Genomic DNA, 23,671 nt, shown 5'->3' on the forward strand with positions numbered 1-23,671 from the left:
GTCCTGCTGAAATTCTTCTGTAACCTTGGCAAGATCTGTGCCACAATTCTGTCTGTGAGCTCTTCAGGCAGTTCCTTCGACCTCATAATTCTTATTTGCTCTGACATGCATTGTGAGCTTTAGGGTCTTATATAAACAGGTGTGTTTCATAATCAAGTCCAATCAGTTTCATTAAAAACAACTGGACTCCAATGAAGGAGTAGAACCATCTCAAGGAGGATCAGAAGAAATGACAACACGTGAGTTAAATATGAGTGTCACAGCAAAGGGTCTGAATACTTATGTATTCACCATGTGATATTTCAGTTTTCCTTTTTTAATACATTTGCAAACATTTCTACATTTCTGGGTTTTTTTTTTGTCAAGATGGGGTGCTGAGTGAACATTAACGAAGAAAAAATGAACTTAAATGATTTGGCTGCAATAAAAGAAAGAGTGAAAAATCGAAAGGAGTCTGATTACTTTCAGTACCCACTGTACAGGGAAGAATTATTAGGCAAATGAGTATTTTGACCACATCATGCTCTTTATGCATGTTGTCTTACTCCAAGTTGTATGGGCTCGAAAGCCTACTCCCAATTACGCATATCAGGTGATGTGCATCTCTGTAATGAGAAGGGGTGTGGTCTAATGACATCAACACCCTATATCAGGTGTGCATAATTATTAGGCAACTTCCTTTCCTTTGGCAAAATGGGTCAGAAGAGGGACTTGACAGGCTCCGAAAAGTCAAAAATAGTGAGATATCTTGCAGAGGGATGCAGCACTCTTAAAATTGCCAAGCTTCTGAAGCGTGATCATCGAACAATCAAGCGTTTCATTCAAAATAGTCAACAGGGTCGCAAAAAGCGTGTGGAAAAACCAAGGCGCAAAATAACTGCCCATGAACTGAGAAAAGTCAAGCATGCAGCTGCCAAGATGCCACTTGCCACCAGTTTTGCCATATTTCAGAGCTGCAACATCACTGGAGTGCCAAAAAGCACAAGGTGTGCAATACTCAGAGACATGGCCAAGGTAAGAAAGGCTGAAAAACGACCACCACTGAACAAGACACACAAGCTGAAACGTCTACTTGTAGACTGGGCCAAGAAATATCTCAAGACTGATTTTTCTAAGGTTTTATGGACTGATGAAATGAGAGTGAGTCTTGATGGGCCAGATGGATGGGCCCGTGGCTGGATCGGTAAAGGGCAGAGAGCTCCAGTCCGACTCAGACGCCAGCAAGGTGGAGGTGGGGTACTGGTATGGGCTGGTATCATCAAAGATGAGCTTGTGGGGCCTTTTCGGGTTGAGGATGGAGTCAAGCTCAACTCCCAGTCCTACTGCCAGTTTCTGGAAGACACCTTCTTCAAGCAGTGGTACAGGAAGAAGTCGGCATCCTTCAAGAAAAACATGATTTTCATGCAGGACAATGCTCCATCATTGCTGGCAAGAAAGGGTCTAAAAGAAGAAAAACTAATGACATGGCCTCCTTGTTCACCTGATCTGAACCCCATAGAGAACCTGTGGTCCCTCATCAAATGTCAGATTTACAAGGAGGGAAAACAGTACACCTCTCTGAACCGTGTCTGGGAGGCTGTGGTTGCTGCTGCACGCAATGTTGATCGTGAACAGATCAAAACACTGACAGAATCCATGGATGGCAGGCTTTTGAGTGTCCTTGCAAAGAAAGGTGGCTATATTGGTCGCTGATTTGTTTTTGTTTTATTTTTGAATGTCAGAAATGTATATTTGTGATTGTTGAACTGTTATATTGGTTTCCCTGGTGAAAATAAATCATTATAATGGGTATATATTTGTTTTTTGTTAAGTTGCCTAATAATTATGCACAGTAAAAGTCACCTGCACACACAGATATCTTCCTAAAATAGCTAAAACTAAAAAAGCCCTGCTCCAACTTCCAAAAATATTCACCTTTGATATTAATGAGTGTTTTGGGTTAATTAAGAGCATGGTTGTTGTTCAATAATAAAATTAATCCTCAAAAATACACCTTGCCTAATATTTCCGCACTCCCTGTATATCTGAAGGGTGGTTGTTTAAACATCTTTAAATACCTTTGCCAAATATGAGCAGTAAAGGTAAAGGTGATTTATCAATGTTATGATGTAAATGAGAATAAAAATATATGGATTGGATTAGGTATATTGGGATTAAAGCGTAGTTTACCCAAATCAAATTCTTGTTTTATGTGGACTAAGGGTTATGATTATTTTACTCTATTATAATACTATTACTCTTCTATGAGAAATCTGTATCTTTTTGTAGTTACCAGCAGAAATAAATGTCCATATCACGGTCAAGAATAGGCTCAATTTCTTCTTCCAAATAGACTTGTTAAAAAAAAATCTAAATACCACCATACTGCTCATCTGTTATGTCCCTCTTGTATTGATAGAATAAATTATAAACATTTCCGAAAAATAATTAAAAAAAAGTCTATATTTTAGGCATGTTTGTAGCGGAATCTCCTACCGGACAAGAGGGACATTACAGACAAGCAGTATGACACCATTCGAAAACTCTACATTTAAATGGGAAATTAGAAATAAAGAAAACTCAATAGAACTCATTTTCCTTTTTTTTTTTTAACAATGTAGTGTCATCGGACAACCAAAAATCTTTACAGTATTGAGTCGCAGAAAGTGTTTTCATGTAAAGTACTACTACTAGATAAAACCCTAAACTGACACAACAAGAGCCTTTATCTTGTTTTATAAACAAATGGTATGGTATGTGACAACGGTGCAACAGAGGTTCCACTGATATTGCAGTTCTGCAGTTATGACATTGGTAGAACAGTTTTGCTACTTTGATGAATAAAACTGTAAATAAGATCATCATTTTAAACTATTTAAAGGCATATTCAGTCACTATTCATCTGCTTCCAACTAAAATATGAACTAATGAGATTTTACAAGAACTACATACGAGTGCAAAACAACAGTTTGTGGTTGCAGTTGTTTTTAGAAATTTGGCATTGGAACAGCTTTATCCGATTTCTAACCCAGCGTGAACCCAAGAGAACGTTTCCTTTTGAACTTTGCAAGATATTGTCCTCAGATCAAATATCTGCAGATTTCCACAGGTTCAGTAAATAGAAGAGGCCTGGTATGTGATTGAATCCACAGAAGAGCAAAGGCAAACAAGAGATAAATCTCTTTAACGTCTAGCAGGTGGAGTTGCCGGTGAAGTGGAGGACCTCTGGCTTGGTCTCACGACTTTACTGTCTCGGCTACTATGCATGCTAGACTTGTAGCATGTGGTGTGAGAGAAGAACCATCATTCACAGCAGGAACATGACAAACATGTTCGTGATGTTGAATAACTTAGTTAAGATATACGAGTGTGTCAATATTAAACTCTGGAGAGGAGACTTTGCGTCTTTTATGTTTTATTTCTTTAAATTGGAAACACTTCCTGTTATTGGCCGTGAAGGGACTCCAGCCTTGAAATGATCCAGATGTGGCTGAGGTGCAACTAACGGACAAAGCCTTTGAGTGGATCATATCATGAAGGAGACGAGAGCCCCAAACCCAGTTGCTCTGTTCCCATCGCTTCTTCAGAAGAGAATCATTTGGGACAAATCTGGCCCATCGAGTCATTTTATGTGGCCCGCCTGACGGAGTTCTAATAGACTATTGTTCATGTTCATATTTTACAGAGAATTATGGATGTCAACAAAAATTCAGAGACTAAAAATAAAAGTAAACCAGAAGTTAAAGTGAGTGAGTAAGTAAGTAATGGTTATTTCTGTATTGGATACTCCAAGTAAGAGACAGTTTGGTCAATATAAAATGTGCTAAAAAAAAATGTTTACCCTTGTGATTAAGTTTGACACCCCTGATTTGTGACGTAGAGGTCATAGATGTCAATAAATTATTTTGTGGTGATATTCAAATTAATAAACTTGAATGATTTGCCCTATAGTAAATTGTTAAAATTTCCGATTTTCAACATAGAGAAATGTTAGCAACAGATTGTGGTAATTGTATAATTTTGTTTAAAATATAGATTCTGGTCACAGTAAAAGTTCTTTTTTTTTTAGGAAGGCAACATTACTTATCATATTTGAATGTGTGACTTGTGTGTGTGCCTGTATTGCTAACATTTTAAGGATCTGGATTAATGTTAAGTGGTTTGATATGATTTGAATTCTTTATTCCAAACCTGTGTAGGTCCATAAGAAAATAAACTTCAGACAATAAAACAAAACCAATGAGATTAGAGAAACAAAGATAGCTATAGTCATAACAATAATTAGTTTATATTATTAGTAATACGTTTTTTTTTTTTTTTAAATAATGAGTAATTAGCCAAATCCTTCTTGACTTTATTTGTATAATTTTTATAATTGTAATATGTTAAACCTGTAAATCGTATCAAATTAAATGAAAAAAATATCTTGGCTCTAATGCTGCATAATTAATCTCAAGATTATTTTTTATTTCTATGTATCAAAAATAAGTTAAATTTACATTGGATTCCTAGATTTTTTCCTCAGTTTAAACTCAGTGTTATCTCAGGGTCAATTTGACCCAGTGGCTAGAAAGCAAACGACCTTCCCGGCTTCCAGAATGTTGGAGGTCGTTCACCTTGACCAATAGACAACACAAGGGGTACCAGAAACACATTTGTTTTCGTGTCACCGTGACCCCGTATTAACACAAGGGTTAAAATAGTTTTTATGTAAAACGCTGCAGCTGCACAAGTAATATTCAATTCCATAATGAATTTAAAATCTTAATAAAATGTTAAAAAAAATTATTTCAACAATTGAGTAGCCAAAATATAACCATGGCAAATAAACAACCTTAACAGCTGCTATATAAACACAGATAAATTGGACTATAGTTGTGGAAGTAGTGAATATAAATCATTGTATTCAGAGATGATGTGAAGAAGACATTCAGATGCCATTGTATCACACTGACAGTGAGTGTCTATTATCAACAACATACTTTTAGCAGGAAGATAGACATGTTTGAAATAACGCCCTTCAAAAAAACTAATTCAATCACAGAAAAATAATCAATTACCTTGCTCAACCTTTCCTTTCTGAAGGGTCTGCTGTTCAGGTTCCCTCTGGCGATACTGCAGAGACCATTCTGGAATTGTAGCCTCCGCTCACTAGACGGCGAAGAAAAGACAAAAATGTATAAGAAATCAAAACGGTTGTCATGAATGATCTAGAGATGATACCACGGTCGGTCCAAATAGTACGACGACTTAATAAATAGTGACAACAAAAGCATGACATCAGACTAAACACATGGTATACATTTGATGCCGTAACATCTCGCCAAGTAATCCTGAATCAAATCCAGCTCGTCTTTTATCGTACAACTTGAAAATCCTGAAGGGTGCAGCTCCCGAAGGCTAACAGTAACAGACGTTGACATACGATCATGACTGAAGCCTGCTTGAACCCAAAAAAACGATGGTGTTAAACTAAGTTTTTTTTTTTTTTAAGTGATAAGCTGTGAATGAAGATGATGATGGAACCCTGCGTCCATATCTGGAGCAGCTGTGAGGTAAACGGCATGAAAGAGGAGTGATGAAATGTGCTGGACATGGGGGACCACAGTCTTTTGAAGCTTTTGTGATTGTTTTCCCTTTATGGAGCATAAGCAAAGACTGACAACAGAGGCATTCATCATCAGGAATAAAGGGCCTTAAAATCAGCTGAGAGGTTTGTGTGTCCCTGTGCTTCCTTTTCCTCTTTCATCCTCTTTTCCATGGAGGTCCCGCGTGAGCTCGCCGTGTTTGTGTTCGCCACAACAAAGTTACTGGATGGACGGGGGTCTTAGTTTGGAGGAATTCTTCAAACGAAGAGCAGAGATGTTCCATTAGCGCAGGGTTGAACATGAAAGGTGTCACACAGTTACAGTGACATTTCTTGAGAAAACTATTTTACTTTTAGACAGCCTTCGCAAAAGACTTTTCTTTGATTTAACACCTATAAAAATATTAAATGTATCAAATATTAAATTGGGGTCAAATCATATGATAAATTGTGATTAATCAATGAAAGTTATAGTTAGCTTTTGTAATATTTTAATTTAATTAAACATTAATCATTAATCTTTGAACTTACCTTTTTGTAAAAAAGAATGTTTTCTTGTGCTTTGGTTGTCATGGTGATACCAATGTACAGTCGTACCCTGAAGTTGACATTCATTGGTCTGTCGAAGCATACATGTGTTTATGGATGCGTTGATGTGTCAGCACTTTATATAGACTAGAATTATAATTTCCATTTGATTTGCCGAAATCATGGATTTCATTCAGCACGTTTTATTTTAACCCTTGTTTTATCTATGGGTCAAGGTGACCCGAAGCCCTGAAGACAAATGTGTTTGAAGTATCCCTTCTGTTGTTTCCGGGTCAAGCTGAACTCCCCTGGCTTCCATAAATACATATGCAGTGGTGGAGGTCGTTCACCTTGAACCGAAGACAACACCAGGGATACCACAACCACATTTGTTTTTGGGGCCTTTGGGTCACCTTGACTGTGACATAAGACAAGAGTTAATATTAGATTTTAAAATGATTATTTAGATCGGCTAACTTAACATTATAGTTAGTAAACCTTTAAATGTTCTTTATTTACATTAAATCGTTTAGCTATGATAAAGCTAAATCAAATCTGATAACACATTTGATATACTGTACTTACATACATACTGTACAACATACACTTCCATTTTGTCAGTTTGGAAGCATTAAATGCTTAAATGTGTTTTTTAAACCCCACACTTGTCAAAATGAACACTTTTTTTCGCAAATGATTAAACACCTTTCTTCTTATCTTTATGTGTGAACTTGAATATTTCCAAGAGTTATTACTTGTTCTAGAATCCACTTTGAGGCTGATTAAATATTTACAGTAGATACGCCGGATTTTTCCTTTGGCCAAGGTTGGACTTGGGTGGCGTCAACAGGATTCCATTTGGACTGCTAATGCTAATAAATAACTCCCAGGCCAGACGGCAATATAAGAAACGCATTGAGTTGACAAGGTTTTGTCTGATATCAGAAACATGTGCTGAGGTTTGGCAGCATCCTCGCGTCACAACAGCAGAAAAGGGGTGTGTCAAAATGAGTTATGCGTGGGAGACCAAAAACATTATTTTACCAGAAATAAGAGCAATCAATCAATGTTCTCAGTAGCTTTGATTAAAACAATTCTGGTAAAAATGGGTGAAACTATGAGTTACTCTTATCAACAGATGACTTCGAAACTGTAAACAGAAACCTTGTTATGAGTAGGAACTATCTGTCAAGATACTTTTGGAGGTACTTTTATTAACCTTTAGAAATCCTATTGCAATCATTGCCGTCTAAACAATCACCTACACCATTTTAAATTTAAATTGACTGGTTTTGTATGTTTTTTAAGTAAAGTGGTTTTCAGAGCAAGTCCAGGAAAAAATATAAAAATTGAAACCTTTGAAAAACACTTAAAAACACATTTTTTAAGTCTCTGAATTCTCAAAATCAACCTTAACTATTTTTAGTCTTTGTCAAAGTTCACTTCAGTCTCATGACAAAGATTCTTTCTTCAATGCTGATATTTGTATTTTCTTTAAAAATAAAACGTATTATTATTACAGTATCTCCCATTCTGGAATGACCTACTAAAATGAAACAATCATTTACTCTCTAGCCATTCATTGGAGATTGTCCGCAAACACACTTTGTTTCATAAGATTCAATACAAACAAGTATTATTGGGTTGTACACACAGTATTAGAGTAATACAAGTGAAACTTAAGTCCTCCTTCAGACCTCAAGTCTAGAAACATCAGTCAATAGTGTCCAAAGTGGAATCAAGATCGTTTTAATACAAACAAAACCTGTTTCTTGCTCCTTTTGTGGATATATTTGGGTTGTTTTAGTCTTGGTAATTTGAGTTATTGTTAAAAAATAAATAGTTTTGTGTGCTTCCGCTCGGTGAAAAAGCAGCAAGTGGACAAAAAGCGGCTCTTAATTCATTACAGTTCCTTGTGGAATTTTACTGAGGAGTTTCTGTGTGTTTGACCGGCCGGTCCTCATATGTGGCAGTGAATGGAAGATGGAGAGACTTGAGGTTTGCCTTCTTTTCAAAGTTCACTCTTTTGTCGTCTCTTTGTGCCGGTGAATTTCTCTCAATTAGTTCTGATGGGGAAAGAAAGGAGAGACACTTGACTGATGGTTCACTGTACTTCTTTTTTTTTCCTGCTCATGGTATAGAAGAGTGTACACATGCACACACATACATACGCACACGTATGACACATGACTGAGCTAATAACAAATAGAAGTGCACACACTAAAGAGAGCTCAGATGGATGTACATGTATTTCTGAAGAATAAAAAACATGTCTGCTAAATCAAATCAACCATATAGTAAATAATGACATAAACAATATTCAATTTAACATGTGTCCATGTGTGTTAATATGAAGATAACAAATTAAGCATTAAATATATACATCCAAACAAAGAATTGTGACAAGACAAATTGTGGAAAAAAGGCAAGTGAACTTTGACAAGCAAGGAAACAAAATAATAATAGTAAAACTACACACTTCCTGATAGATAATAATAATCCATAATTAGTTACCCACACAATGGCCATTACAAGAAGAAAAAAAACGTAAGTGAGGGATGAGAGGTAGAAAGAAATATATCTCCTTTTTTTTCCAATCATAAGTTATAAAACGCCTTTTTTCGAAAGGTTTGGGAAATAGAAACGTCCTCAGAAAGTCATGCGTTGTATTTGACGTTTTAAGATGGTGCTGGTAATGACAGTTCACGTCAACAAAGCCTCACCTGAGAACCACCACTGCCCCCTACTGGTCTTCACCTGTCCCGTGATTTAAAAAAAAAAAAAAGGATAAAAAATATAAATAAAAACTAGTACTTTTTCTCAAATTAGTTAATAGTTTACTGTCCATTAAACGTAGGGTATCTCCCGATGTATCCCAAACTAGCCAACACAGTTACTCATAATCTAATTCTTAAAGAGTATCAGTTTAAATGTGGAATACCTTCTCATCTCAGTCAAAGTTTGAGCTGTCATTTATTGGTCATTGAGTTCCTGCAGACGTATATCGGGGGTCCCGAGGGTCGGCGGCTTTTTTCTTCAACTGCTGAAAGTATGTGTCACGGTTCAAGTCCACTCCACGGTTCAGTGGCACACGTGTCGACAATAACAAAAGTATTTGACTGCATTGTAAAAAAAAACAGAAAACTACATTTAGAGATAATGTGACACAAAAGTAGTCGTCAGTGCCTACGAACAAATCAAACCATTTCTATAGTGACTCATTTAAAAGATTAGAAACTTAATTTGATTTCGGGTGGCTTGTCCTTTTTTCTCATATAAAAGTCCTAAAATATCTTTTTTCAAATGATAATAGTGCCTATATAGTCCAATAAATACAATTGACATAAATACAAACATAATGTTAATAATAATGATAATTGTACCAGACTGTGTTGTTCTGCCAGCATAATTTGGGGGCAAAAAAAGTACTGTGAAACAATGATATGACTATTTTTTTTTCTACATGTTGAATGTCAGTGAGACCGAAACAAAGTCAGACATTATTGTGACAGTGTTGAGCTTGTCCTCAGTATCCTCTCGTCCTCAGTCATATCGATACATGGCACAGTGTCTTCATTTTGAAAAGGCCACTAGATGGCACCCTAATTCTAACTAAGATGCCAGTTTTCAGTGAAGTAGAAGATTAGAACCAACATTTATAAACAATAGAGTGCCATCTAGTGGCCTTTGAAAATGAAGACAATGTATCATGATACAGGGTCTTCACTGCAGAGCTGCTTCATGAGGCTTCATCAACCCATCCAATGATTGGTATTAAATATTATAGAAACAGCAAACAAAAATATTTTAAACTGAGATACTGATTAATTTTTGGATAATTTATCATTGGAAAAATATATTTACCAATATCTCAAATGTCAATTACTTGCCTTGAAACAATCCAGCTCTGAGAAAAGTACTTCTGTAACTCCTGTTGTGTTATCAGTTTTATCTTGCCCTTTAAAGTATATACTTTATTGAATATTGTTTTGATTGTTTAAGCGCTTTGTGACCCTGGTCTAGAAAAGCGCTATACAAATAAAAATTACTTACTTACTTACTTGAACTTTATTGACCAACATCAAGAATGGTTGAGGGAACACTACAAGAACAATGGGCTACCTTGATACAAATAAATGTAAAATGAGTTTCAGCCAAGACGACACATGAGTGTTTGTGTGCGAGTGAGGGAGGACAGGCTAGGTATTCTCCAGGAGCCAAGAGAGGGAAAAACGGGGATAAGAGCCTCTTCAAAGAGAGGCGAATATATTAAAGAAGCCAGTGCACCATTTCGCACGTACACCCTGGTTCGCCCGGATAAACACCGGGGGGAAGTGAGCAGAAGAAGAGCGAGACACAGAGGCTTGTTGATACTTGGGATAAATAAACCTTCCTGTCAATTTGGACGACATCAAATGAGACGAGTTGATGGAGGTGACTGCGGACCTTGATCAGACGTGCACCTCTGTTTCCAGCTGTCGGCTTTGAAAAAAAAAAAAGAAAAGCCTTCTCTCGACTCACCCGGCCCGTCCAGGCCTTAACCCAAACGCAGTCCCTTGAAACAGGCTAATTGTGTTCAGTTGACCTGCTTGGATGCAACAGGCCTTACAAGTTAATCAGCCAGGAAAGCCTCTTAGTGACAGCTATGCCTTAATTACATACCAGACTGTGCCCATCAATCTGGATGGCAGCAAATCCACACATTCCACCCGCATGGGAATGAGATATTTTTCCTGAAAATCTTTCAAGTTTTGATCTAAGGGAGCACGCTACAGAGGGCTTTGCCAAACCAGTCAGCTTGTGTAAGTCAGTGATTTCTGATTAAAGGTACCAAAACCAATTTCACGATGGAGATCTCACGCTTTGGCTCGTCCTGACACCTCCGTGTGCAGGCCCCTCTCTCAGAAGAGGGGAGGTGGTAGAGTCTTCAGCACCCACCAGCGTGACGACAAAAGGACAGTTTTTTGTTTTTTTTCGTGCAATGTGACTGCACTCGTCAGTCTTCGCCCGATGTCCCGTCTCTGGTCGCACCATGCTGCGCCCGGGCGGTTTGTCCGGGGAAGTGAGGTGAAAACACTAACCTTTTCCACACAGCAATAACTTCCCACCATGACATCAAACCAACATTGCCTCAGTGTCCCTCAGCCCTCGCTGTGAAAATGTCAGAGCAGCTCTTTTCATCTGAGGGAAATCCTATCTGATTTACTCTCGCTCGTCTTCCTCAGCTGAGGGGCCTGTTTGTACAGGGCCATGTTTCATTTGAATATCAAAGCCGGTGAGGAGGTGGCCAGACACTTTAAATGCCATTTTTTTGGGGGGTTTCTCTCGTGGAATGTGACTGCTTAAATGTTCTTGACAAAAAAAGGGAGCTGATCAGTGACACAATGGTGCCTTTGAGGTGGCGGGGTGATGGTAATCTATCTGCTCTCAGCTCCGTGCACAAGAGCCACATTTGCATCCGACTCTTTTCAGCACAATTCAAACAAAAAAAAAAGTTTGAGATGATGCACGTTTTTGAACCGGAGGAACCACACCGCCAAACATTCCGTCTGTGATGGTGTCTCTATTGTCCAGTCCAGACATAGACCTATTGTGTAAAAGTACATGTTAACAATTATTAACATGAATTTAATTTCTTGAAAATAGCCATTAGCAAAACCATGCCTGGGATCCTACTACCTATGGCAAGTTGAATTCAATACTTTTTAAGACTTTTAATACTATTTAAAAGTAAATTAATTAACAAATATGTAAAATCCAATCAATTATTAACGCAAACATTTCAAAGTTTTCTTGCGCAGTCACCAGTACATTTTGCCTAGTACTGCAAAAAAAAAGTTGGTCAGACAGCCAACTTTCATAGAAGTGTTCACCTTCCCCATGTTGCCCAAAACAAACGTATCTTCCTGAAGTTGCTACATGAACCGCATTGTAGTAGAACCACAACATCTGCTATGAGAGTCCACTATTGTTATTTAACATAAATCTGGAAATATTTTAAAAATAAAGTAATAAATGTGACCTGATATTTTGAGATTTGAACATCTAATCTTACTTATCATGTCTTCACTTTTTCAAGACTTTAGAACATTTAATTTAAAACATTTTAATGCCAACTAAGACTTTGTTTTCAAGACCATGAATGTAATGCTTTTTAAGACTGTGTAAGGATCAGTTGGGGCTCTGCATTAGAGTACTTTTTGAGAGGAAACAAAAAGAAGACAGAAGAAGAATATATTACCAAATACTAGAATGAAGAGAGATGTTAAATGCGCTCTCTCTAAACTTACGATTTTGAGTTTATAATTATTATTATTAAATTATAATATAATTTATAATGTGTTTTGGTCTTCTCGTTTGGACTACTGTAACAGGTTTTTTTGTGTCTAAACAAGAAGGAGCTGCCTCACCTGCACTTAATAAAAACAGCGAAAATTCTGGCCCGCACTAGGCAGGAGAACTTACATTTCCCTGATCCATAAAACTCTGCATTGGCTGCCAGTGTCTTTCAGGACCAAATTAAAAATTCTGGTTCTTACTTTCAGATCTATTTATGGTCAGGCTCCTCCTTACATCAGTGATCTGATCCAACCTTACACCCCAGCTCGGACTCTTAGGTCTGTGGATCAGAATCTACTGATGGTTCCTGAACACGGTTCAGGACCAGAGGAGAGAAATCCTTCCAGACTGTTGCTCCTAAGCTTTGGAACGATCTTCCTCTCCCTCTGTGTTTGATGGATCTACTGACTCCTTAAGACATTATTTGTGCAGACTTTTTTCTAATATTCTGGGACTGCCGTGTTTGTCTTATGTTGTCTTGGCCCTTTTAGAGTTTTTAAATGTGTAGGTATTTTTAAATGGGTATTGGTTTTGATTATTCAAGCCCTTTGTGACCCTGGTCTAGAAAGGCGCTTCACAAATAACTATAACTTACTTATTCAAATGTTCCTGCGTGTGCATGTGTGTGGATCAGAATTGATACACTTGATATTAATATGATTGACTTGTGTTGGATTTATCAGATGCCCCATGCTTGAAGATAATATCAGATAAAGAATGTTTAAAAATTGGGTGTTAATGTTTTATATCTAATAATGTCCAACATCCAGAAAAGCAGTTGACCATCTAATTCACTAACATTATGTAGAATTCACATGGAACCAAAACAAGAAAAGGTTTGTCCCTTAGAAAGACTGATGATGTTGTTCATGGATGACTTCATCAGATGTTGTGCAGATGGTATCATCAAACATCCTGGGCTGAATCACAGCACTTTGTTTGATTGTTTTATACTTTGCATCACAGTGAAGACCACCCGGGTTATTCAGTCATCAGTTATCTTTACATACAAAACTAACCACAGAAATATTCACATTAACAAAATTTTTCATGTTACCGGTTATCCATTTAAGGAAAAATAGTGTTAAAAGATTACAATACGGTGTAGTAGGATATGCAGCGTATTGCATCCTTGTTTTTTTGTTTTTTTTAATCATTCCATGTCCTTATATATACAATTTATCATGTTTTTTCTTTGAAATTTTAGGATGATTTCAGAACAAATTCCTAAATAATGCCCAATGTATAGAGTTGATTGGAATAAACTTGAACAATTGTTGTAATCCCTGTTCAAAAGAAGCAGGAATAACCAATGAAAAATACAAAGCATTTGTCATTTAATTACATTTTAACATTGGACATTTATGGTTTAGGATGTAGATTTAAAAGATTTTACTTTCTATTTTCAGCAAGTAGTAGTATTTAGTATTTTAAGCAGTAACAGGCAGAAACATTAACAAAGAAGTCAAAAAAGGAACATATTGTTTCACTGATCCACACAGTTAATGAAAACTAAATCTTTTCATTCTGACAAAGATTAGTGTTTGAACTGCAAAGGTTTAACAGCTTTGAGTCAATGCAGGGCGAACATGTTCGAAAGTTTAATGTTGCACAGCCGTCCAAATAATAAAAAACAGTCATCACTGTTCAACTCTTGACTCCAAGATTTCGTGACTCCATAGAATATTATTTATTTCTCTGTCACAATGATTACACAAAAACTGACGTGCAAACATGTTTGAGCCTCTATTATAAGGCAGATAAGTAGAAAACAAAACAATTTGGTGCAGATCCATTGAGCAAAGTAAAAATCTTGGCAGAAAACTGGTCCCTCTAAGTGCACTTTTCGTCCATCTAGAGACTCTAGAATTACAGTTTGCATATAATGTCATTCAGTGGGGACATTGTTGCATGTGTTTTGTTGCTCAAACTCACATTAATGTTGTTTTTTTTATCTAATTGAAAATGAAAACGGCCTGAAACAACATGGTAAGGTAAACAAGGATTAAATTAGGGAATTGATGGAGATCCTGCAGAAGAAGTGCCGTCATTTTGGGGCCCGAAGTGATTCTCCGGAGACCATGTTCAGTTACTTCATATTGTTTTTTTTCTTTTAAGGATGAGAGTGTTGCTTAACATCTTGAAAAGGCAACAATTCCATACAAGGGCCTTGTGAAGACAGCTTCTGAACGTACTTTCTGGATCACCTTTATCTAGATTTCATGAGTCTACTCTTGAGTGTACATTTGTCATATTTCTATGCTCCTCTCAGTATGAATAGAAGGCTTCAGAGCAATCAACGTAGTTCTGAATATGAAGAACATAAACAGGAAGAAGATCTACATCTTGGGTCCGGGTACAAAATATGTCTGCTCTAAAAGAACACACTCAAATACAATCAGATGAAGTGAACAATTGTGAATGAACAGGGACATGCAGTACTGACTACAAACTGTGGATACAAAGAAGTCACGAGCATGATCTTTGGCCACCCTTCTTCCTTTTGCTGCTCACCTCTACGTAACCTGACTTCTTCTATTACAGTGTATACAAACTGATCTTCAAAAACAGACAGACTCTGAGCAAGAATAGGTTTAGATATACAATATGTAAGGACCCTCAGTTCTACCTGCATAACTTGGCTCAACTATCAAATCTCTGTTAATAAATAAGTAAAACACTAAAATTAGGCATACGTTTAAGAAGTTTCCAATATATGAGGTGAATACATGAATGAGGAATATGATTATATTATCTTTGGCATGGAAAGAAATGTACATTCATATCAAAAATGTGGAACATATAGAAGATTTTTGTATTAAATCAGCAAAGCATTGGGTCCAACTCCAAATCATAAACCATTTTTTTTAATTCCTGGTCGAGTTCAAGGTCAGCTTGGCAAGCTAAGAACTTTCAATTTTAAATGACTTAGTTGAGAAAAATATGGTGATGCCGAGATTAATCAAAGATGACAACAGTATAAATATACCCAGCATTTATTGCTCATTGGCACATGACCTACAAAAAACATACGGGGGGAGTTATATTGGCGAAAAGAACCTGAACTTTCAACATCAGAGAAACAGTGAAATTACTTTTTAAAGTTGCTAGTACTCTCGTTCATATCTTATGAATCATACTATATGTAACTTAACTGCACTTTGAATGAACTTGACTATATTTCTGTGAGGGAAACGTATATTTGTTTTAAGATATGAGTTTATTATCATTCATTTGCTTATCAACATTCAGCGGTTGCAGTTTTTATTGCTGTAATGATTCAAGTATATATTAAATGACAGAAACTATATTTGTGTAGTGTTATTGTCTGGTAAAGTGTGGGTACACTGCAAGTCCTACACAAGTGCCAGCATCAGACCTTCATTCAAAACTTGTATCTCTTGTAGTGAAGATGTTCTTACAGGTAGACCATGGAGCCTCAACAATATTCATAACTATAATTCTCAAAGCCACTGTGACTCAGTGCTAGCTAGAAAGTCTTCTTCAAAGAACATGTCAAATTCTTTTTAAACAAAACTTAAAGAACAAGGTCATCTTAAGGGCATTAAAGATACATTGTGTGAGTGGCTAACTGACCAAAACAAGCTAATATAGTGTTCATGCTGTGGAGCTAACACTATGCTATCTGTGCGAGCTTCTTTGTGGACAGGTGTGTCATGACATTACACTATAGTTAAGTGTTGCTGACTCAAAGTAAACAATCCTTTCTTTTGCAAGTTACTTTAGCAACAGCTGGGAGGGTTTAGAATGTGTTCAACCAAACTCACAGTTGCTTGCACGCATTTTCCACGCAGCAACACAGATGTTTGCTTGTTTTCTTCTTTCTTGCAGAAATGATTTAAAAATATGTATTAAGTATGCATTTATGGGAGAAAAGAAGCTGCACAATGTTAATGAAATACTCCTACCTGGAGCAGAACCTCTTTTCAGCTGCATTTGAGGATTAAAAAAAACTTTTTTATCCGCTGAAAAATGACAACATCTTTGTTTTTAAAAGGCGTTGTAATGACACATGTGCAACAGAGGGGTCGCTGTGTTCTATTCTCGCGAGAGTCAAACACGGGACGTGAGGAAGGTCAACAAGGAAAACATGGCGGCCTGGGTTACACTGCGGTCTGTTTTGACCTCATGTTCGGGCTTAAAATGTGCATTTAATGGCGTTAATGGAGGTATTTTGAAACGTAATATTCTGCCTCCACTAACAGCTTCCACCTCTCAGACTCGAGGGGTACGACAAGGTGAGGCTTTCATGTTAAATATGAGTTTTTGTGTCGCTTAACTTGACAGGTTAGCGGTTGCAACTGCGCATCCACTGTTAATATGGAAACCATCGATCATGTGAACTTATTTTAACATTTTGAAATGAAACAAAATGAATGTGCTTGTTAATGATTTTCATAATTAACCTTTAATGCCTTATGTTTACAGTTGTGGTGAAGAAGGAAGGCAAAACTACAACCGTAAGTATCAAGTCAAAGGTTGATGGTATTTGTCATCACCAATTCTAAATGTATTAAGTAACAAATGCAGAAGAAGGTCTGTGGATGATATTACTGTCACTTTTATCAGATTGAGGGGATCGTCTTAGACACACCACCCGGACCAGAGCCTCCAAACCCTGATGCCAAGTGTCCCATCTACCGATGGAACCTTCAGCACAAATACAACTACACGGTAATGGCTGCTGTAGCTTTTTCAAGTTTGATTTGTGATTGTTTTCTAATGTTTTCTCGTCTCCCAGGACGTCCTGCTGCTCAGCCAGTTCATCAGGAGCGATGGAGGGATGCTGCCAAAAAGGATCACTGGTTTGTGTCCAGAGGAGCATCGGAAAATTGCCATTTGTGTGCAGATGGCTCAAAGAGCAGGTTGGTTATCTTAACGCTGGGATATTTATGTGATAAAACATACCCCTGGTTTCCACCTAAAGTTAAATTGTCACTTTAATACTTATCATTGGGACAGTAAAACAGTTGGTTTTGTATTTTTAAGCTAAAACTAACATATTCAGCAAGATGATCACCCCGTGTTGAAGACTTGATCACTACAGTTGATACTTGGGATCGTGAAGGAGATATTTCAGAAAATGAGAAAAAGTTAGGAAAAACAACTGAACAAGACACGGGTCAAACCCATTTTTTATGTGCCAGTGGTTTGCGATGTTGCAAGTATTGCGTGGTGAAGTGAGAACTGGGGAATTGGTGTAATGAATGTGAGACTTTAGCTGAAATCTATCACTTGTATACATAAATAAAAGAACATTTTTATTAGGGTATTGTATTAAGATGAAATATAAACTATGTAAGACTTGAGAATAAAGTCTAAATCCGGGCTTTAAATATGTGTATGTTTTATAAAGTATATACGGTTTGTGAATTAATTCAATAGTAATGTGAAAACCGGCTATTCCTTTTAAATTCCTGGTTTAGCCTTTTAAAAATGTTTTTGTTACACAATGTTTATGTGTTCACAAGTATGATCAATGACCACTGTTCTTATTCTCAAGGTCTTCTTCCTGACCACAAACCCAAACTTCCAGAGAACCATGTGCCAAAAAAACCCAAGCAAAAACTAAACAGGTGTGTTTTTAACAACACTTACACTTTGATCCGTTAGATCCAGAAGCATAATATTGATTAAAAATCATCCCAATCTTCTGTGTCTAGGTACCTGACGCGCTGGTCAATTGACTCAGTCCAGCCCATAAAAGAACGGGGTCCGAAGTGGGCTAGAAGATATATGGATGTTGGTCACCCAGCAATGAGAAACAACTTTCGCTACAGTTTAAAACCACTTTACATGAAACATTAACAAGGAAATGAAGAGCAAATATAAATAATGAACTGTAACATCTGTGTTTATTGAATTATTGTTTATTAAAGTACAGCATATGTGCAGTTTTACTTGTGTGTTCCGTTGAAGGAGGATTGTGTTATGTGTAATTGACTCGTTACAGCATGAAGGGAAGATCCAGGTTTCGGAGTCCGTCACCGATGTAGAGGTATCCGTGCTGCACGGTCAGGGGGACATGGTAGAAGATCAGACCCGGCCACAGCAGGCTGCGGATCGTGCACACTGTGCTGGCACACTCGAACTGAAGGCTCCAGCCTGTTTGTGCACACAAAGCACAAGTATCAAAATATAAATAAGACAAACATTCACAGACTTCAGAAGGACGGTTTCAAAATTATTCCTCTCTTCTTCCTGAAAGTCAAACCATCTGTAGATACTTTTTTTCTGTTGATTTAAAAACAAAAAACACATGAAAAGGCAGATATAAGTCAGAAATGTTTTTTTTATGTTATTTTCTACAAACTCTCCCAGAGATATCAGCACCATCTGGGCTGCAGACTTCGATGAAACCAGGAGATTTATATAGGCAGTCCAATGATTTCACTTTGTTATGGGTGGGATTCTCTAGATTTCTGAACACGAATGTGAAATGCTAAAAATGGGAAACGGTCCAGAAGGACACCGCTTTAAAACATTTGTTCTTTTAAAAATAATGTGCCGTTTAAAAGGCAAATTATTGTTTGAGAAGTACCGTTTGGAACGTCGACGCTGAGTGGGTCGAGGAAGTCGTACGCCGGGTTCAAATCTGCCATCTCCAGGAGAGATTTCTTTTTCAGCGCTTTTGGTTCACTGAAATGAAGATAGTTCTCCAGCTTCCCAGCTTCCATGTAAGAGAGACCTGCAGAAGATATACATTTATAAATGTATCTGACAAAAGCATATTAAAATGCCACTATGATGATTATGAAGTAGGAAGGACTTTGAATGGAGATATAAAACATGAATTATATTTCTGTCATAGGAATAGGAGCTGATACTGCAGTGGCTTTCTGCAAGGCTGTGTGCTGAGCCCCCTCCTGTTCACCCTGTGACATATGACTGACAAAGCTGATATTGTAAAACAAAAATGAGAAAGTATAGTCTTATTATGAAAGTGAAGGGGAGCTTTGTATTGGTGGTAAAAGGTTTGTCAATAAAAATCTTCAAAAAGTGTATCTATATTAAAGTATATTTATCTAGTACCACTTTAAACTGACTTGAGTTCAAAACTTTGTGTCGTCATCAATACCTACCAGCAAAGCTGCGGTTGACTTGCACCATGCCGCGAGCCATCTTGATGAAGGCGCCACGCGGTATCACGGACACCTCGGACTCGATCTGGTGCACCGCCACTGCCAGCCTGTGCTCCTCGGTCACTGGAGTCTAGAAGCAAATTCCAAATCAGCGTCTTTTCTGGAGTGTTGATCTCACTGAAAATCACCTTTTCATTTTCGTCATTCCCCCCGTAGACATGCGCGGGGTCCCCGTAGAATCGACCTTTGGCTTTGAGGGACACCTGCTCAATCATGGTGTCTGTGACTTGAGGGAGTGTGAACCATTCCAGGCAGTCCAGGCTAAGACGAAACAGACATTTTAATGCGATATAAAGTCAAACTATAATAACTATAATAAGTCACTTGATCACTGCTTCTCACTCTAACACTTGTCTACCTGTAGAGATATTTCTTGTCCTTCAGTTCATCCGCGCCTCTTCCTTGAACAATAAAATAATCCAGAGCTCTTCCCATTACTTTCCCCCAGAATAAAATCCGACTGAACTGCTCTTTCTTCCTCAGGAGTATCATGGAGGTCTGCAGGGCTGCTCGGCGCTCCATGTTCAGTGTGCAGCCGCAGCCCGCCACCATCTCCAGGAAGTGAGAGAGCGTGTTCGTTTCCATTGTCGCTTTATTGATGAAAAACCTCTTCAGATCCTCACCGTGGGTCACAGACTACTTCCTCGACGACGGTGATTTATATTTTGTATAAAACAAGATGAAAGCCGCTCGATTGTGAGAATAAAGTTGTGTAATATCGCGTGATGACGCAATAATGAACCCGATGATGACATTTAGACTTTAATATCACATCATTTAACAGGTTCTTCCGGTTCATTCTTCACATTTCCAGAGCAGTTGTGAGTACGACGCTGGTAGAATTATGGATGGCTTTGGATATCTACAGTGGTGCAGGTTTGACTGTTAACTAACTAATTGTATTTTTGATTGTATTTATGTGACCTTCATGAGGTAAAAGGTCAAGTAGAAACTAGTTATTTTATTTTCTATTTATATGATTCATTACTTATCTCTCAATATGACTACAGGGGTTTTGTTTAAGGACTTTTGTCATTTAATAACCCCTCGATAGATTTTTAAAAATATTTTGAAAAAAGTAAATTAACATTGTGTTTAAGTAAAAATAATATATTCTAGAATCTTTTGCTTGATTTTAATACTTAATTTTAACCTTTCGTTTTTTTTGATGGCCCATCACAACAGCCATTGCATAATATGTGGCCCCTGTTAAATTACATAAAAAATGCTTCATATTTTTTATGTTGAGTACTCAAAACCTTTGAACCCTATAATGTCATCTTGTTTTTTTTCTCTCTAATCTCTAAGGGTAGTTTATAAGAAGTTTTAAGCTTCACAAATTCTTTTCCAATCAAACTTTTAAATTGATTCTGGATTACAATTTACAAGTTTAAATGTTTTCTTTTGTAACGATATATGAAAATAGTCCAGTTTGAATAATAATTAAGAGGAAACTACTGAAAACATCTGTCAATACAATTTTTTAAAAGAAAGACAATTTTAAAGGTTTTATTTGTGATATCACCAGACGGTTTGGAAAAATAGAAATACAGTTTACTCAACAGCTGTAGTAAGTAAGTAAGTAAGTAAGTAATGGTTAGTGTTCTTTAATTTATTATTTGACAGTCAATAAATTGAGTGTGCATTTTCTTCTGAATTAAATCTTTATAAATGGGTTTTTTTCCCTCACACAACATTTGCAGTTATAATAAAAGTATGCAGCATTTAAACAGGTCAATGGTGTCCTACCTGTAGAGAAAGGTGACGTCCTTCATCTCGTCCTCTCCTCTCCCCTGGACGAGGAAATAATCCTTCTTTAATCCCAGAATTCTGCCCCAAAACAGAAGTCTACGGAAGCGATGCTGTTTCTTGAGGATGGTGGTCGAGGTTTGCAGAGCAGCTCTTTGCTCCATGTTTAACGTGTGGCCGCTGACCGCGACGATGTCCAGGGAATAGAACAAAGAACCACAGTCCATGTCGAGGACACTTTATCGAACTTTATTGTGGAGTTTGTGCGCTTTTTTAAAAACTAGCTAACAGGCTAATGCAGCAGCTAGCTCTCTGAGGCTGCGTTAGTTTAGCTTGGTTGCTAACGTCAACAACTCCGGTCGCCATAGCAACGCAACGATCACAATACATGAATATTTCGAATTTATTTTACGACTTTTAAGGTACTTTTGGACAAGTTTTACACGTTAATACTTTTATGTTGGACCGCATGTTTGGTGCGTGTGTGCGTGCGTGCTGCAGGTGGATACAAATCCCTAAAACTCCCAAACGATGGAAGTGAAATCACGTGTTGATCAAACATTGAATAACCAACACGAACGTTTGAAGTGGTTTCAAGAAAAAAAAAGGAATGGACGACCTTCACAACAAACATCTGTGTGATGTCCAGTTGTTTGGGCGTGATCTCTCATATTTGGCAACAGTCTCGACCACATGTTTGGGCATCGATGATGGGAAAATACCGTTTCATTGTTGCGCAGTTCAAGAGAAACATGTTTCCCACAGTCAAGGAATAAAAAGACCTTTTGTCAAAACTCTCTTTTGACCCTCAACCCTTGAAAATGGCGATACAAATCTTAGATTTATTTATTATTCAAACACAATACAAATAAATTAACTATGTGTGAATTATTTTAATTTTTATTGAATAAAAACTAATATTTTAATACAAATGAAGTTAAATATAAAAGTAAACTTATAAAAGATAAAGCCATGTCCATACAAAAAAGTATTTCAAGCTATGAAACTAAAAAAGGACCAAGATAAAATTAAGTTAAAGTAATTATTTAACCTGATAAAAAAGAAACATGAATAAATGAACCAAAATTAAGCAATTTCTGTGTTTGAATCACATGTTTTTATGCTTTAGCGATGTTAATATAGCGGTATGTCAGGAAATAAAGTTAATAATATAAAATAAAGTAAATTCTATTTATATGGACGATTATTTGATAATTATCTAATATAATAACTTAATAGAATTTAGCCAGAAAAAGATGCATCTGACACAAAACTGCAGATATTTTAGGGCCAGTTTGAGGTTTTATTTATGTCTCTTCACAAATAATGTGTCTTTAGAACCATATCAAAGATTTTTAAACAAATAAATCAAATTAAATAAAAGGGAAACCAGTTGAAACCATCGAGAAGTCACTTTCAGACACTTGACTATGAGTATCATGTGCTAATGATTTAGTGTAGTGACCCCCAAACCACATTAGCTTTTGACCAGGACCCCCTTTTCAAATGACAGTAAACACTTTGAAACATGCATTCCCTAACTTTTAATCAATCTTTTAATATCTGATATTTGTAGAGCATCTGGATTAACCAACGACACACATTTTAAAAATGCTTTCTTGGACAATCACTTTTTTTTTTTGCATCTGTCAGACATTTTTGACACTAAAGCTTTTAAGACTTTAAACTCTTAGATCTCCAGATCGAGGACGGATTGAGGGCAATTGTTTCCATTTTCTGTACGGCTGTGAAGCCATACGTGCTATATTCTGCCTCATATATTTAAATTCTATATGACCATCTTTTTCCAGTTTGGTTTTGTAGGTTAAGGGCAAATGTTTAAAAATATTTTATATCATATTGAATTCCCTTATCCCTTCCCTCCATTTTCAGGTAACCCTAGACCACTTTTAAATTGGAACTGAACTTTCAGTTTTGGGGGGAAAAAAAACATCTCTATCAAGAATTCCTTTTTTTTTTTGCTGCTATCTTCATGAGATCCTGGTCCCTGAACACAACACACTGCTCTTGAAAGTGACCAGGATGGGTTGTGATGTGTTTCAAACCTAGAAGTACTAATGTAAATAAAATGAAGTAATACAAAGGCTGAATAATGTTATAGTTGTATTGTAAATAGTTGTACCATTAGCTCAGTATGTGGGGGTTATTCATTGTTTGCTCTAGCGCCATCAACTGGACGCAGTTAGAACAGCAGTTTATTTTGCAGCTCATTATTATACTTCAAAAAATCATATTGTGGTGCTGCATTAAACCTGCTTGATAAACATACTTTCTACACCCCCTGCTATGCATCGATGCTAAAATG

The 23,671-nt window shown here is 36.9% G+C and overlaps 3 protein-coding genes and 1 long non-coding RNA gene across 6 annotated transcripts in view; 2 read left to right on the top strand and 2 right to left on the bottom strand.

Annotated features, from left to right (window-relative positions):
* Positions 1 to 16,465, bottom strand: part of vegfab (vascular endothelial growth factor Ab) — an 88,569-nt gene extending 72,104 nt beyond the window's left edge. For both annotated transcript variants that reach the window (XM_087812160.1, XM_087812159.1), the window contains exons 1-2: positions 16,363 to 16,465; positions 5,040 to 5,130 (exon numbers count right to left, since the gene is read on the bottom strand). The gene's annotated coding sequence lies outside the window, so the exon portion shown is untranslated. The remainder of the gene's footprint in view (positions 1 to 5,039; positions 5,131 to 16,362) is intronic.
* LOC148062244 (uncharacterized) lies at positions 543 to 1,703 on the top strand. Its single transcript, XR_015713621.1, has 3 exons — positions 543 to 1,066; positions 1,197 to 1,231; positions 1,330 to 1,703. It is a non-coding gene; the product is annotated as an uncharacterized LOC148062244 (long non-coding RNA).
* A 78-nt stretch (positions 16,466 to 16,543) lies between the features above and the next one.
* Positions 16,544 to 18,354, top strand: mrps18a (mitochondrial ribosomal protein S18A). Its single transcript, XM_087778829.1, has 6 exons — positions 16,544 to 16,692; positions 16,883 to 16,914; positions 17,024 to 17,128; positions 17,196 to 17,319; positions 17,958 to 18,030; positions 18,118 to 18,354. The coding sequence occupies exons 1-6, from the start codon at positions 16,545 to 16,547 to the stop codon at positions 18,260 to 18,262; spliced, it is 627 nt and encodes a 208-aa protein (XP_087634955.1). The 5' UTR covers position 16,544; the 3' UTR covers positions 18,263 to 18,354.
* On the bottom strand, positions 18,293 to 21,643 carry rsph9 (radial spoke head component 9). 2 transcript variants are annotated; one of them, XM_087778827.1, is made up of 5 exons: positions 21,346 to 21,643; positions 19,725 to 19,857; positions 19,537 to 19,666; positions 18,996 to 19,142; positions 18,293 to 18,559 (listed from the first exon to the last, which is right to left on the bottom strand). In XM_087778827.1, exons 1-5 carry the CDS (start codon positions 21,570 to 21,572, stop codon positions 18,402 to 18,404), a joined length of 795 nt encoding a protein of 264 aa, XP_087634953.1. In that variant the 5' UTR covers positions 21,573 to 21,643; the 3' UTR covers positions 18,293 to 18,401. The 2 variants fall into 2 exon arrangements, with proteins under 2 accessions (XP_087634953.1, XP_087634952.1); XM_087778826.1 differs by lacking the exon at positions 21,346 to 21,643 and adding an exon at positions 19,955 to 20,297.
* Positions 21,644 to 23,671: the final 2,028 nt, after the last annotated feature.

The sequence above is a fragment of the Callionymus lyra genome, chromosome 17, assembly GCF_982586985.1.
Source record: "Callionymus lyra chromosome 17, fCalLyr1.hap1.1, whole genome shotgun sequence".
In the NCBI taxonomy this organism is placed as follows: Eukaryota; Metazoa; Chordata; class Actinopteri; order Syngnathiformes; family Callionymidae; genus Callionymus; species Callionymus lyra.